Genomic DNA, 14,226 nt, shown 5'->3' with positions numbered 1-14,226 from the left:
AATTTTTAAAATTGTGGCATTGTTAGAGAAGAGCTGATGATGACAGTTGGTGCTAACCTAAAGTTCTTTATTATTATCTGTCTTTGAGCTGATAAGAGATAACTACTGTTAAATTCATAAACTTAAGAAAAACCCATATAATCCTTAAGATAATAATCTTTGGTTTTTAGTTGATTAGTCGCTTATAATTAATTGAACATATACAGTATTTCAAAGTTAAGATTAAATAGTGATGCAAACAAATAACTCAGTAATTAATAACTAAAGGTAACCGCTTTCCCTTCTTCTAATCAAAAACACATCCTTTCAATTTTGTTAATAAAATGTTAAATGAAACCCATACGGAAACAGATGATCAATAGCTCTTTGGGGGTCCATAACAATGTGTCAGACCAACAATGGGGAAGTAATAGGAAGATGTGAGTAATGGGTAATAGAATCTTTAATCTCGTACAGACACACTATATTTCTCAACTGTTCAAAACATTACCTTCCTTTTAGCTCTGCAAATCTAGCAGCCAAATCCTCATAGTCAGGTAACTTGGGGTGAACGTGCTTAGCTTCACTACGTTCTGGCTGAAACGAGGAGGCACGAGCAAACGTCTTTGCGGGTTCAGATGGTCCGGCAAATTGCTCACTGGGGAGACTAAGTGACCGAGCGGGATGATGAATCTCTTCACCTTCGTCTTTTCTATGATGTGAACGTCTGCTTTTAGATTCTTCTTTGATCTTTTCATAACTCGAAGGCTTTTTACTGTAATGCATCAGAAGTTTATCCATCATCTTTTCCTCACTGTCATTCTCATCTTCATCTATTAAGACTTGAAGGCCTTTCCTTGAGTGTTCCCTTCTTCTGCTGCTTCTTGTATCATCATCACCATCAACCGATTGTATACTGTGTTTTCTTCTACTAGATCGCCGCTTCAGAGATTGATCATCTATGTCATTCACTTTAAGCTGACCTGCTTCAGAAACCTTTTTATCAACGTCTGGAATATTTCCTTCTTCACCATCGAACCGAGCCTTTGGATTACTTGAAGCTTCAGGTTTTTCAATCTTTGCTTTACCACTCGGTTTAACATACGGAGGTGGGGGAAGGGATTTGTACAAGGGTGACTTCATCATTCTCTCTGTTTCTCGCTCCTCAAACTTACTTGCTGGATCATGTTCATCTCCACCAACCTTGATGTTACAACCAGATGAACCATTTCCTGTGCCTTCTCCCACAGGAACTGCATTTTCTCTACTTTCTTGATCGCTGCGATGTCTACGGACTGAATCTATAGGTACTGTTCTTTTCGACCTTGGCTTTGGAGGCATTGAGAGGTTATCTTCCACTTTCTGAGGCGCATGCTCTTCGCCATTCTCATGTTTGTATCCTTTGAAGAAACTTTCTTGCTTAAAGCCAAGAACTAGCTTGTCCTCTGTTTTGGTGCTGCTACGCTTGGGTTTCTCTGACACCTCTTTTTTCTTAGGCGCAGCAGCAGCTTCACCGTTTTGATGTCCAATCCCTTGAACGAGATTCTCACGTTTGATCTTCATCACTATAGTGTCACCTTCGTTAAAAAGAGGTTGAGGTCTTCCTCTGGAAGGTTGCTGTTTAGGTTGCAAATGGAACTCATTTATTTCCGCCTTATCATCCTTGCTTCCCGATCTGGAGGCGTGACGAACATCATCTGGCTTATCTTTAGATGTTACCCCATGCTGATGTTCTCTGACACCGTTATGATAATTATCTGGTCGAAACAAAGGATCTCTTCTTTCTGATGCAACATCCTTTTTCCTTTCTGGTGGCAAGGCCATGTTTACGTCTACAGGCTTGTGCTTGTCGTAAGTACTTTTTGGTGTCTCCTGCACATATCCAAAAAAAAAAAAAGCAATTACAAATCAGTGTCCTTCCAAATATTTAAGTTTACCGTCCCTCAAAACAAATGAGTCATCGCCATACCTTTGCTGAGCTACCATTATGTCTCATGATCCTCTTCTCAAAAGCTTTAGAATCCCAACGAATAGCGAACTCCGATGCAACATCTTCCATTAACTTCACTTTCTTCTCCAACGAGAATGGCTTTGAGGTCATATTCTCAACAAGCTATAGGAAAACAAGTAAGTGCTTAACCATACATGCTGTAACATTTCCAGATGAGTTTAACTGATAAAATAAATACATGAGGGGAAAAAAGAAAAATCTTACCTCTTGGTTGACAAACACACTAAGTGAATCTCCATATTTTTCGTGAAACATCTGCCTCAGTTCACGCAACTCAGGCAATTCAGAAAATCCAGAGGCTGCAAACATTAAGGACGACACAGCTTCACGACAATCTTCTGGACATTCCCTGGAAAAAAAACAAGCGCAAATCAACTAATCAAAACATAATCATGTTGCCATCAAGAACAAAAGCACTTCAACAACCTTTTAGAATGTTTAACTAAAGCCACAGAAAACATTTCACATCACTAATCAACACACGAACAATGTGAGAAGGAAAATGCCAAAAAGATGAGGTAATGACTTTATTTATAAACAAAATTCCAAACAACCTGATCGTCATTGTTTAATATAAAACCTAACAAGTTGATATATCAGAGAATCTACAAGAAAATTTCTCATCTACTCAAGACAATGTTAACAACTATTCATAAAATATTTTTAAGATTACATTAAGATAATATCCTAAATCCATGTGAATGGCAAAACTACAGATTGGCCAAACATGAAGATCTCAAAGCAAAGCAAAAGGCAAATTAACACTTACTCCATCTTCTGCATGGTAGAGAGTTGCTTATACACGAAATCACAAGTGCTCTCAACAAAATCAAGATTCCAGAGATGCCTTAGTTCATCAAGAAGGCCTCCCGCCTGCAAATCTCAAAACGATAAAGATCATCAAAAACAAAAAAAACAAAAACAAATCTGAAATCCCTAAATCAATCCTTGTAAAGGAATAAGTAACGTTACCCTGGTATAAGCATTGACGTCGCGGCCATTAGAGATAAGATCAGCGAAATCTCCCTTGAGAAACTTGATCGTCGCAGTCCTCTTCCTCCGAAGAACATCGATCCGATTCTTAGTCAGTTTTATCAGTGGTTTCCTGCCGAATCGAATCGAATCGAATCTCACAATCAAATCGATTCGTTCATTAGAAGATAACGAGTTAATCAGAGAGAGAAGAGAAACAAACCCCTTGGGAGCGAATCCGCGGCCTAAGATACCGTCAAACATCCTTTTGATCGTTTCGCAACAACCACGGTGGAGATTCCGATTGTGATCCGCCGGAAAACGGAAGGTCGAGTGTGAGAGAGAACGAGGAGAGAGAGAGAATGGCGTTTTTCTTCAGCTGTAGGTTTTTAAAATTGAAGGCACCGCATCTCAAGCTGAGTTGGAGAACATGATGGTAGTGGTGGTGACCTTAGTCCTCTTTATTCATACGACTGCGTATTGACCTTTTTGCGTTGTTAACGTTATAAAGAGTAAGTTGGGGAATTAATTATTTCTTTTTCCTTTTTTTAGTTGGTGTTGACTGTTGAGTGAGGGATCAAATCCATACCTTCTGCTAGCTAGCTGTTGTTCTTCTAGTGGAATTGGGTGGAATGATCTGGTGCAGATGGGTCCTCCCTCAGTGCATGGAGTCTGTGACCTGCACCAATAAATGAATTTATTTCACCGACGGCTTTATTTAATCAAATCTTTTTCTTTAATCGATTTTCTTTCTTTTTTTTTTTTTTTGATATCTTGGTGTCTGGGCAGCCACTTTCCCAAATATCCCCCGAAGAGGTCCAGCGCCCCAGCAGTAAAGATGTTAAATCGCTGTGGCCGGGTTTCGAAGCTGGGTGGCGGGCACCTCAGCCGAGGTTCCATTACCACCAGGCTACGAAGCCCGGTTGATTTTCTTTCTTTCTCTTGTCTGAAATGTTTTTTTGGTCTAGTTTTGTCCGAAGTGTTTGAAAAATAATTCACATTTGTAATATATTTTGCATTTATTTCGTTTACGTTCGATTCATTTGTGAATTGGGTTTTGATATTACGGTTTACTAATTAGTAGATGTTTTCAACTGTTATATGACATAGCCAAACATCATCGTTATATTGTCTTAATCCATCATCGTCTATTATTTAATTCCTGATCAATTATTTAAAGAGAGAATAACTCCTGTGTCCATGTTCTTGGACGGACAGTGGAAACCGGCTAGAGATGCGAAGGATCTCGTCTTTAAGCCTATTTGTTTATGCAGAATCAAATTCCTTAATCCACTTACGTGCTTCTGCGTCCACGCAAATTATATTTAAATACTTCCTGACAAGAATAATTATTCTTTTTAGACGAGAATAATCAAATTCTGTAATTGTTTTCTTAACAAGTCTCAGTAAGTGCCATCTTAGATAGGAAACAAACGGTGCGAAGTAGATCTAATCTGTTGTCTCCCTATTTATTAATAGATAAGACTTGATTTTGTTTAAAAATACTTGTATTTTTATATTAAATATAAGAAATGAGGCCATAAACTTTTATATGAAAATATTTTTATTTTATCATAGTTTTAAAAATACTTGTGGTGTTTTGAAAAAAAAAAACAAATATCTATCAAAAATTTTCAAAAAATATTAATATAGAATTTTTTTTTTAAAATTGCCTCATTCAGCAGGCCCTGGTCTCAGTCTTAAAGATGATATACTTCTAACTAATAAAGTACGAGCATAATTCAGCCAAATAATTACTTTTGGTTTGATGAGAAAACTGCTTTCAAGTTTTTTTCTTTTAATTTTCTCTAATATCTTCAATTAAGTGTGATTCGTTCTAATAGAGTTGTAATTTTGGACTCTACACGAAGTTATAATGGCTAGAATTTGGTTACAAATTAGTAGGGGATGTAATTATAACTTTTAAAACTTTGGGGTCAATTTGAAAGTAATAACAGATAGCGGGGCTGATTAGGACGTATACTCCGATGATATTTTCAGTCTCATAAATATCTTTCATCTCTCTCACACACACTCCACTAAAAAAAAAAAGAAGATTACTAAAAATGATCCTGAGAAGCGCGTCGTCTCTGGACCTTAACATACGCGCCGCCCAAAAATCCTCAGCTCCGCGTTGCACGAACGGAGCTCGCGTGGCAACGACGGCTCGTCCCGTCTCCGCTTCTCTCCGAGGCTGTAAGTCGATGCCCAGAGCTTCTTCAGATGGAAACCTCCACGCGATTCAGGGCAGAGCCAAAACGTCCGGCGTCTACCACGACGACGCGGCGTCTTCCAGGGTCTTGGAGAGATCAAGGCTCCATCAGGGAGGAGATTCTAACGGTGGATTTGGCGGTAGAGGGGGAGACGGTGGTGCCGGAGGTGACGGTACCGGAGGTGGAGGTGGGAGCGTTGATGGTTACTACGAGGAGATGATACAACGTTATCCTGGAGACGCTCTTCTACTCGCTAACTACGCTCGTTTCCTCAAAGAGGTAATACATACATAGAGAGACAAGATAAAGACAAAGCTAAACTATACTGTAACGAGTCTAAGGACAAGACTTGGGTTTAGCCCCTATGGTGAATCTTTAAATTCACCACTTCCTTAGTAACCAACCAAAATGCCAACTAGATTAATGATTAAAAAATATTAAATAATTTTTTTAAAACCAAAAAGAAAAAAAATAGTGTCAATTTTAATAATGCTACTAATGTCACTATCTAATCCATAAACTCAAACTCTATACCCTAAATCCAAATTCTAAACCCTAAATTCTAAATTATAAACCCAAACTCTATATCCTAAACCCAAACCATAAATCATAAACCCAAAAACCTGAACTCTAAACCCAAACCTATACCCTAAACCCAAATCCTAGACTCTAAACCCAAAACATAAATACAAAACCCAAACCCTATACCCTAAATATTTTAGATTAATATTGATGTTGTTCTTTTGAAATTTAAGGTTAAGAATTAAAGTTTGGATTTAGAGTTCATGGTTTGGGTTACAGTCTAGGATTTGGGTTTAGGGTCTACGGTTTGGGTTTAGGGTTTATGGTTTAGGTTTAGAGTCTAAGATTTGGGTTTAGGGTCTAGGGTTTGAGTTTAGGGTATAGTTTTGGGTTTAGAGTTTAGATTTTTTGGTTTATAATTTATGGTTTGGGTTTAGGGTTTAAGATTTGGGTTTGGGGTATAGTGTTTGGGTTTATAAGTTAAAATTTAGGGTTTAGAATTTGGATTTAGGGTATAGAATTTGAGTTCATGGATTAAATAGTGACATTATCATTATTAAATATGATATTATTTATTTTTTAATTTTTTTATTATTAATCTAGTTAGCAATTTGGTTGGTTATTAGGGAGGTGGTGAATTTAAAGATTCACCATAGGGGGTGAACTCAAGTCTTGTCCCGAGTCTAATTAACACGTGGACTTTGGTCTGTGTTGATTGGTTGAATATAATAATTACGTGTATTAATATTGTGTATTGAAATAGATCTTTTGCGTATAAATTTGGGTTTTTGATTGGTTTTTTTCTTTTTTGATCGAAAGGGTTTTTGATTGGTTAAATCTTATTAACTTTGTGTATTAATTATATTGTGCAGGTGAAGGGTGATGAGAGAAAAGCAGAGGAGTACTGTGAGAGAGCCATGTTGTCTGAGGATGGGAGAGATGGTGAGATGTTGTCTATGTATGGAGGTTTGATATGGAAGAATCACGGAGATGGTGTTCGTGCTCAGTCTTACTTTGATCAAGCTGTTCAATCTTCTCCTGATGACTGGTCAGTTATAAAACCATAAACTATTATTGTTTTACAGTTCAGTATCTGTTTAGAATCCTAAATGATATATGCAAGTAAAGTCTCTAAACTTTGGATTTGGGATCTCCTTTAAAGTCTCTCCAAGATGCAGAGTTCAGAAGTTTTTAGACCTATTTTTGGGTAGATTGCTGATTTATATTGGGCCATTTGAGTATTTATTAGGGCCAGCTTTATTGATTGTTTTGGTTTGTTGATAAAATCAACATTTCACGGAAATGATTTTGTGGATCAAATGTGACTCGCCCTGTATCCAACCTTTGAAGTTGTCACGGTATTGAAAATGACAGACATCTCATTCACGATCTTTTTTTCTCTGTATCTTCAATGTTTATGTGGTGTGGCAGTAGATGATAACATCATGATAAATATAGATATAATATATTTGATTAAAATGTTTTTATGGCAGTCATGTTCTTGCCTCATATGCTCGATTTCTATGGGATACTGAAGAAGAAGGAGAAGAGGAAGAGGAGGAAGAAGGAAGTAAATATGAGAATGGTTTCTCTACCTATAATAACTCATCTGTGTCAGTTATGTCCTGACCCTTGGTGCTGATCTTAAACCGGTGTAATTTAATAACAATTTCAAGTCCGGTTTAGTCATAAAATATCTTTTGCATATTGAGGTAGATTGATGCTTATGTGTTGGAAGAGACGAACCTAGTATCAAAACTCCAAAGATGCATTATTGTGATATCCCAAAGAAGATAAAAAGGTGTGAATTGGGATTGGTCCATGGGCTCTGGATAGAATCAATTATTGGTTGTCAAAAAATAAAAATCAATTATTGATCAATGGTGGCCAGAGACGTCATGCTCGACGCTTGTTTTTTTTTGTGTCAATGCATACATGAAATAAAACTAAAACTTTGTTAGTTGCAATTTGCAAATAATTTTTATGCAAACAGGAAATGAAGACCTTTTTTGTTTATATGAACAAATATCAAAGACATAATCCAGTTATGAAACAAAAGAAGTGGCACATATAACAAAAGATAAGAAATAAAACAGACGACCGCACGAAATCTCCTGAATATTCACTTTTCTTAGGAATCAAAGTATCAAAAATAAAAGGAAAAGACATCAAAATCTATATATATAAAGAAAAGGTGTCTCTCTTTTTAGAGAGCCACGTCACTAAATGAGTTTCTCATGACCCGACACGTGTCCAAACGGCAACCCCATCCGCGTTTCACTTAAAATCTGTTTTGATATTTGGGCTTTGACAATTAAAGCATAATTTACGGATAATTTTGGTAGCTTTGTATAATGTTTTGCATTTGGGCTTTCGGGATGATTGGCCCAGAGCCATGACCACGCTTCTTTGTCTTCAAAGCCGACATTCTGTTAATCATTTCATCTTCTTCGTCGTACACTAAAACTGAACTGAGTAACGGATTCGCCAAGATTTATGCTGAAGCCATAAACTTAACATTTAATCTTCGACCCCACTACTTCTCATCACATCACAACCTTCGATCTCTTCGGATTCTTCACGATTTGGAGATATAAATAAGCGTTTCTGCGAGCTAGGTCGTGGTGGGTTCGGAGTGGTCTACAAGACGAGTCTCCAGGATGGCATTCAAGAAACTGACCTTTTCGGGTCTGATAAAGTCGCAGGAGGAGTTCGAGAGCGAGATAAGAAAACTCGACAAGCTGTGAGGCACATGGATGTCGTTGAGATCAAAGGGTACTACTGGACGCGACCGCTGCAGCTCCTTCTCTATGAGTTTGTATAGACTATGAGTTTGTAATTTCTAGAGAGAGAGTTTTCTCTCTGTTTCTCTCTCTGTTCTCAAATCTTTATATCTTTCAAAGAGAGAGAAAACTTGATTTTCTTTTCCGGCTCATGTTCATAATAATATAATGAATCGGATCTTTTGTTTATAGTTTACCTCTTCTTTTTGTTTCTCTTCATTGGTTTTCAATCTAATCTTTTGTGGGAGAGAAGAAGAGTAATTTTTAGTGGTTTGTTGTGGTTTCAAACTAAAACTGAAGCAGTTCTTCACTTCTTTCATCTCTTAACTTTGGTTTTAGCTTGATTTTAATAAAGTTTCGACCTTTATGGTTCGAAGTTTTGTTTCTGATCTGTGATCAGATTTCAATTCCGTTCTGGAGTCGGAAAGCTATCGTGCCATATAGCTATTTCAAATACCTATTCTTTAATTTCTCTTAGCACTCTCTTTCATGTTTCAGAGAGTAATATTGTGGTCTTCAAGCGTCAATCCTGAGTGCGTAGTTGTTTTCGTGGAGTGTTATGATGTGTCTGGGGAAGCTTATACAGACAGGGACGAGTGCGTTTGCCTGACTTGGCGTGAATGATTCAGCATCATTCTGGGGATAGCGAGAGGTCTTGCTTATCTGCACGGGAGTAACATCACTCACTACAATCTGAAAGCAACGAACATGCTCATAGACGCAGCCACATGGGAGGCAAAAGTCTCTGACTTTGGGCTGGCCAGGCTATTGGCCTCGGCGCTGGTATGCTTTTGAAACTGCAATAAGACAATCTTGGTATATATGTTCTGTATCGATAATGTGTTGCATATGGATATATGTATGTATAGGTGATTCAACCGGAAGAGTCATTAACGCAGTCTCTTACACAACAGCTTGCTCATAGCAAACACTTCCATCAGGATACTATTCTCTTGCCAAGAACATACCTAGATTCTCAGACTTGCAATTTCCCTCGACGATGGATTTGTTCAATCTAAGGTAATTGCCATAGATTCTGAAGATGTATTGAAAACCCGACATGCTCAATTTTTTTTTGTGTTTCTGTTTTTTAATTTTCAGACACACGGATTCTGGAGAATGATCTCTAAAGAGAAGATTTAGAGCCTAATAAACCATGTGTTGTTTTGTCTTCTTATTAAAACAGGTTTTCGGAGAGCTTTGGTTCATTTGTCTTCTCTTTCTCTCTTCGTATAGCTTTAGAGCATCTTTAGTATATATTTAATCTTTAATTTCTAATACTAATTTGGATACATATTCACATCTTCGTTGGTCTGAAACCAGTTTTCAGATGCTTATCCATGTTCACTTTCATAAATATCTGTCTCTGTTTGTTGTTTTGCAGTATTGTATCTGATTTTTTTATTAGTTTTTATTTGGAACACAACACCATCCTACAGGTTTTGACAATTCGACATCTCTATACACTTCGCTGATAAAAATACACAAACACAAATTGAGAAAGCTTTAAAGCATTTAAAAGCCCCGTGTCAATGACCGAACATGTCTGTGGGCAAGACCAATATCATTTGCGACTGAACTGACAGGAAGAATTCGAGAACTTAATTCATTTGAGATAAAAGCGTATATCTTGCCATTCCAAGTCCGTAATCGACTAATCGTCATTGCTTCATGGACAAGAAGCTCCTCTGTAACCTGCAACATGAACTCAAAAATATCAGCGTATGGAAGTAAATTTCGAAATGTGCCGGCTATAGTAAGTAGAAGTATATCATGATCGATTTATTTATGGTGAGAACACATTGCATAGAATCCATATCAGTCGACTTTTTATCATTCCAAGTTAAACTTCATCCCAAATTTGATATAAATTAGAGAAAGTCACTGTATTATTAATTATCCCCCTTGAGTTTCACAAGATTTTAATAATTCTCATCCAAGGATTTCTCAAGAAGATTGCATGGCGGCCCGAAGAAAGAAAAATGTTAATTAAGATGTCTAATATAGTTAGATCGATAAATTTATTTTATCACTAAACCAAAAATAACTGATTTATATTTGGAAACGATAATTCAATTATTCTAAAGCTATTAAAAATAAGTTGTAAATAATTTTTTTTCCCATACAAACTTGAATGAACAAGATAAAATATTGTTTAATCATATCAAAAATTTAATTAACTTTTTATTCATGTAGCTTGCTTTCTTGAATATAATTTTCAGTTCTGATAATTCAAAAATGTGAGTACAAATAATTTTAGTTTGTTCATCATGAATAAAAAGGAAAATTTTCATTCACCTACCATTATATATTTGTGTTATCGGTTCATTGTATATTTAAGATATATTTAAATACAAATGAAACAAAAAAATTAAAAATATAATTCAAATAATAATGAAAAAAAATCGTAGAAAGAAACATCATCTCGAGAATAATCACAAGCATAACTATGTTGCATTTATCACAAATTTATTAACAGTATATAACGAGCACAATACAAATCCAAATGATCAAGAAGTATGTAGTTAAGTATGAGGGTCCTCAACACTTATCCAATAAAAACTCTCCCCTTTAAACAAACGGCATCAATATGAATTGAAATAACTATTTTTTTGTCAGATCATAGATCTATGTGTTAAATTATAATATAAAAATCTTATAATAAATATTTAAAATGTGATAAAATTAGCAAACATCACGCGTGAAACACGAAAATATGAGATAACAAATATATTATATATACAAATGCATAATTGTAATATTAAAAATTTAAGTGACGAACAATTATAATTTTAATTAGGTATTATAATTTAAAGAATACATACAACTTAAATTAGACTAAATATTTTGAAATATTTAATAAATGTTTTGATATATTTCAGTTACCAACCCGCCCGCAGGGCGGGCTAACCCTAGTACAACATAAAAGATTTAAAACATTAACCTCAAACAAAGAAATATTTAAAAGCAGCAAGCTTTAGAACCGGACACATGACTCTTTTCACTCTTTTACCCATTTCTTCTCAAACAAGTTTTGGTCGAAGAATATATATATAACTATTACATGCTTTCAAGTTCCTCTTGTCCTCCTTAATTAACGCAGAGCTCTTTATGCTCAACTGCAACCGCTTCAGACACCTCAATGGACTCTGCTCTGTCTTCATCCATCCTTGGACATACAGTCTCATGCGAGTCTTCTTCATCAGCATCGGGTGATGCAGTCACTTGTGCTACCTCCTCTTCTATGGGACTTGAAGACTGCTTTTGGGTTTCTGCTTCTTTTTCAAGCTTCTTTCTTATTTCAGGTTTCCCCTTTGATGAGGTTGTGGCGGGTTTTCCATCAGGGAGAGCTGTTTTCTGAGATGGCAATCTTGGAAGTGACTTGCGCAACGGCTGCTTCTTGAGATCAACTGTTGCCACAGTTCCCTTAGAAGCTGGGTTATCCCTAGAGGCTTTCTCATCTAGGCTCAGCCTAGCGACGCGAGGGGTTTGAGTTTCTTCAGAATCAGTCTTCTTTCGTCCTAGTTTTGGAGATTTGGGTCTTGTTGGTGGTATCTACTTGGGAAGTAAATAACAAAGAGAATTTACTACTTCATTATAAAAGTACCATCCTGGTTGAGTAGAGAGCAGAAATACCTTCTTTAACTCTGTTTTAGGCGGCTGAGAAAAGCTAGGCATGGGTGTGGCTTTGAAGTTCAAGCTCTTCCTCAGCTTCCTAAGCTCAGCTTCTTCTGTTTCCTGTGAGCGAGCGAACCAGGAGTTTTGCTTTTAACAAGAATAGGTCCAGAATACTATGACAAAAGAAGAAGGGCTTAGAAGACTAACCTTGGACTTGGCTTGCATGTTGTTAATTTCCTCTTCTTTCGCATGAGTCTTTTCCTCAAGCTTAACATAGAACTGCACCATGAGAAAGCAGAAACATCGCTATTTTCAAAACATGTTTCTCGAGAGAGGACAGGTATATTGAATCAGAAGTTCAAGCAACACAAACCTCTCTTCTCTTCTCAGCCCGTTGGTCACATTTGAAACTGAATCCATAATTTGGAAGTGCACCAACTTTACGAGGTTTGCCATCGTCTGCCTTGGGGCTACTGTGAAACCAGAAAGTCAAAATCAACATAAAATTGTTAAAACTGAGACTCAAAAATGCAGAAAGGCCTCAGCTTGCTACAAGAAAGAAGAGATGGTATATATAAAAAGGTGAAAGTAATACTTGGAAGACTGAGTATCATCTTCAGATGTCTCATTGGCTTGTTTCTTTTGAGGCTTTGGTTTCACCTTGTCCCTGTATCAAAGAGAGAAAACAAATCTCCAGGTTTCAAGGATTGCTAAGAGACTAAATGATACTAATGACAAGACTTATAACCAATGTCTGTACCCGGTGGCGCTTTCTGCTGGTGCAGAGTCTTGCTTTCCATGCTGATATGAAAACGAAGATACCAGAAATAAGAAAAGAAAACAGATCATACAAGAATATGCAAATAAAACATAGAAGCGAACTCTGAGGGATGATTACCTCCGTTACTTGAGCAGCTCTACCATTGGATGATGTTTTCTTTAGAGACTTTGTTGTGTGTGCATTAGGAGCAACAGAACCATTTGGTGCTGCCACTTTAGCAACTGCACCTTTGGTCTTTTTGACATGTACTGATGGAACATTCTTACCACCTGGGAGTTTCTCATGCTTTAGCTTCCGTTGAGCTTTTTCGCCTTTAACATGCTTTGGATCTTCTACATTTTCAATTTGTGTGCCCTAAATAGTAAAAGAGACAAAACACACAAATGTTAGTCATAGCTGTTTATTCTAAAGGACGAGTAGACAAACCACCCAGGAGTTACAAACCTCAGCTGCTGCCTCTTTGGACTGCTTAACTGCATCCAAATTGAAACTGTCTCCGGAATTCTCATTCTGACTATCTGAAGCAGTATCCAAGGTCTCCCCAGAATCAACACCATTTCCTTCAATACCAACATCTTCCACTGCTACTAAACCACCATTTGCAAGAGCAGAGTCCGTCCCATCAGCAGCAGCCATGATACTTTCAGGATCCATAGTAAACTACAAATATGGAACTAACACTAATGTAAGTGAAGAGACAAAAAGAAAAAAGGTAATCAAGTTCCTGAGCAGATAAGTTTATAATGTTTAAGAAAGAGCATTGTAATGTAAAACCAATCAACAGCGAACAAAGCTGTTTCCACAAAATCAAATCAAAGTGCTTTTCTAGGGTTTATGAATTGATGGATCCGCAGACAACACATACATTCCCCCAAAAAATCAGGCCTTGCAAGTAAAGTTTAAAACTTTCCACAAAACCCAGAAAACCCCTACTCACTGCTTAGTTCCTGAATCGATCTAAGTAAACAGATCAGAGAAAAAATAAATCTAAAATCAGAAAAGGCTAAATCTTGTGGTAAGCTCACTAGTCATGGGTACTGAAGTAAAACAGCTTCAACTTTGGATCTACCGACACTCTAAACCTAAGCCATCGAAAACGAACAAGTAGATAACTTCCTCAGACTCATCAGAAGTTCCGCCATTTTCCACAGCAACCAAACAAAGAAAAAACAAGAAGACAAACAAACAAAAAACTAGAAGAGCACGTGTTACTCACCAAACGCAGTTACCAGAGCAAATCAAGCATCCATTGAAGGTAAAATAGGGGACATCATCTCCTTTGCCCATCTTCCTCATCACTCAATCTCCTATACCCACTAAAATCATCTATACCCATACCTCTTTAAT

The 14,226-nt window shown here is 36.9% G+C and overlaps 3 protein-coding genes and 1 long non-coding RNA gene across 5 annotated transcripts; 2 read left to right on the top strand and 2 right to left on the bottom strand.

The window, feature by feature from the left end:
- Positions 1–331: 331 nt before the first annotated feature.
- Positions 332–3,433, bottom strand: LOC130503167 (uncharacterized). Its single transcript, XM_056997837.1, has 6 exons — positions 3,186–3,433; positions 2,963–3,095; positions 2,760–2,863; positions 2,195–2,339; positions 1,949–2,092; positions 332–1,851 (listed from the first exon to the last, which is right to left on the bottom strand). Exons 1-6 carry the CDS (start codon positions 3,224–3,226, stop codon positions 487–489), a joined length of 1,932 nt encoding a protein of 643 aa, XP_056853817.1. The 5' UTR covers positions 3,227–3,433; the 3' UTR covers positions 332–486.
- A 1,558-nt stretch (positions 3,434–4,991) lies between these two features.
- LOC130503169 (uncharacterized) lies at positions 4,992–7,519 on the top strand. The gene is made up of 3 exons (XM_056997838.1): positions 4,992–5,454; positions 6,570–6,745; positions 7,191–7,519. Exons 1-3 carry the CDS (start codon positions 5,029–5,031, stop codon positions 7,324–7,326), a joined length of 738 nt encoding a protein of 245 aa, XP_056853818.1. The 5' UTR covers positions 4,992–5,028; the 3' UTR covers positions 7,327–7,519.
- Positions 7,520–8,115: 596 nt separating this feature from the next.
- LOC130503168 (uncharacterized) lies at positions 8,116–9,929 on the top strand. Its single transcript, XR_008940678.1, has 3 exons — positions 8,116–9,263; positions 9,350–9,500; positions 9,582–9,929. It is a non-coding gene; the product is annotated as an uncharacterized LOC130503168 (long non-coding RNA).
- Positions 9,930–11,396: 1,467 nt separating this feature from the next.
- On the bottom strand, positions 11,397–14,181 carry LOC130503163 (protein WVD2-like 5). Of its 2 annotated transcripts, XM_056997833.1 has the most exons (9): positions 14,096–14,181; positions 13,324–13,539; positions 12,997–13,233; positions 12,859–12,899; positions 12,694–12,765; positions 12,472–12,571; positions 12,306–12,377; positions 12,117–12,218; positions 11,397–12,035 (listed from the first exon to the last, which is right to left on the bottom strand). In XM_056997833.1, exons 2-9 carry the CDS (start codon positions 13,531–13,533, stop codon positions 11,571–11,573), a joined length of 1,299 nt encoding a protein of 432 aa, XP_056853813.1. In that variant the 5' UTR covers positions 13,534–13,539; positions 14,096–14,181; the 3' UTR covers positions 11,397–11,570. The 2 variants fall into 2 exon arrangements, with proteins under 2 accessions (XP_056853813.1, XP_056853814.1); XM_056997834.1 differs by lacking the exon at positions 14,096–14,181 and having other exon boundaries at positions 13,324–13,548.
- Positions 14,182–14,226: the final 45 nt, after the last annotated feature.

This window comes from Raphanus sativus, unplaced genomic scaffold, assembly GCF_000801105.2.
Source record: "Raphanus sativus cultivar WK10039 unplaced genomic scaffold, ASM80110v3 Scaffold0841, whole genome shotgun sequence".
Lineage (NCBI taxonomy): Eukaryota > Viridiplantae > Streptophyta > Magnoliopsida > Brassicales > Brassicaceae > Raphanus > Raphanus sativus.
This window is presented reverse-complemented; position numbering and strand designations above follow the sequence as displayed.

Coding starts and splice junctions, on each gene's coding strand:
- LOC130503167 (XM_056997837.1), bottom strand. CDS start 3,226: ATGTTTGACGGTATCTTAGGCCGCGGATTCGCTCCCAAGGG. Junction 2,864..2,962: donor ACGTCAATGCTTATACCAGG/GTAACGTTACTT, acceptor TGAGATTTGCAG/GCGGGAGGCCTTCTTGATGA. Junction 1,852..1,948: donor ATAATGGTAGCTCAGCAAAG/GTATGGCGATGA, acceptor GGATATGTGCAG/GAGACACCAAAAAGTACTTA.
- LOC130503169 (XM_056997838.1), top strand. CDS start 5,029: ATGATCCTGAGAAGCGCGTCGTCTCTGGACCTTAACATACGCGCCGCC. Junction 5,455..6,569: donor ACGCTCGTTTCCTCAAAGAG/GTAATACATACA, acceptor TATATTGTGCAG/GTGAAGGGTGATGAGAGAAA. Junction 6,746..7,190: donor CAATCTTCTCCTGATGACTG/GTCAGTTATAAA, acceptor TTTTTATGGCAG/TCATGTTCTTGCCTCATATG.
- LOC130503163 (XM_056997833.1), bottom strand. CDS start 13,533: ATGGATCCTGAAAGTATCATGGCTGCTGCTGATGGGACGGACTCTGCT. Junction 12,572..12,693: donor GATGATACTCAGTCTTCCAA/GTATTACTTTCA, acceptor CTGGTTTCACAG/TAGCCCCAAGGCAGACGATG. Junction 12,219..12,305: donor ACATGCAAGCCAAGTCCAAG/GTTAGTCTTCTA, acceptor GCTCGCTCACAG/GAAACAGAAGAAGCTGAGCT.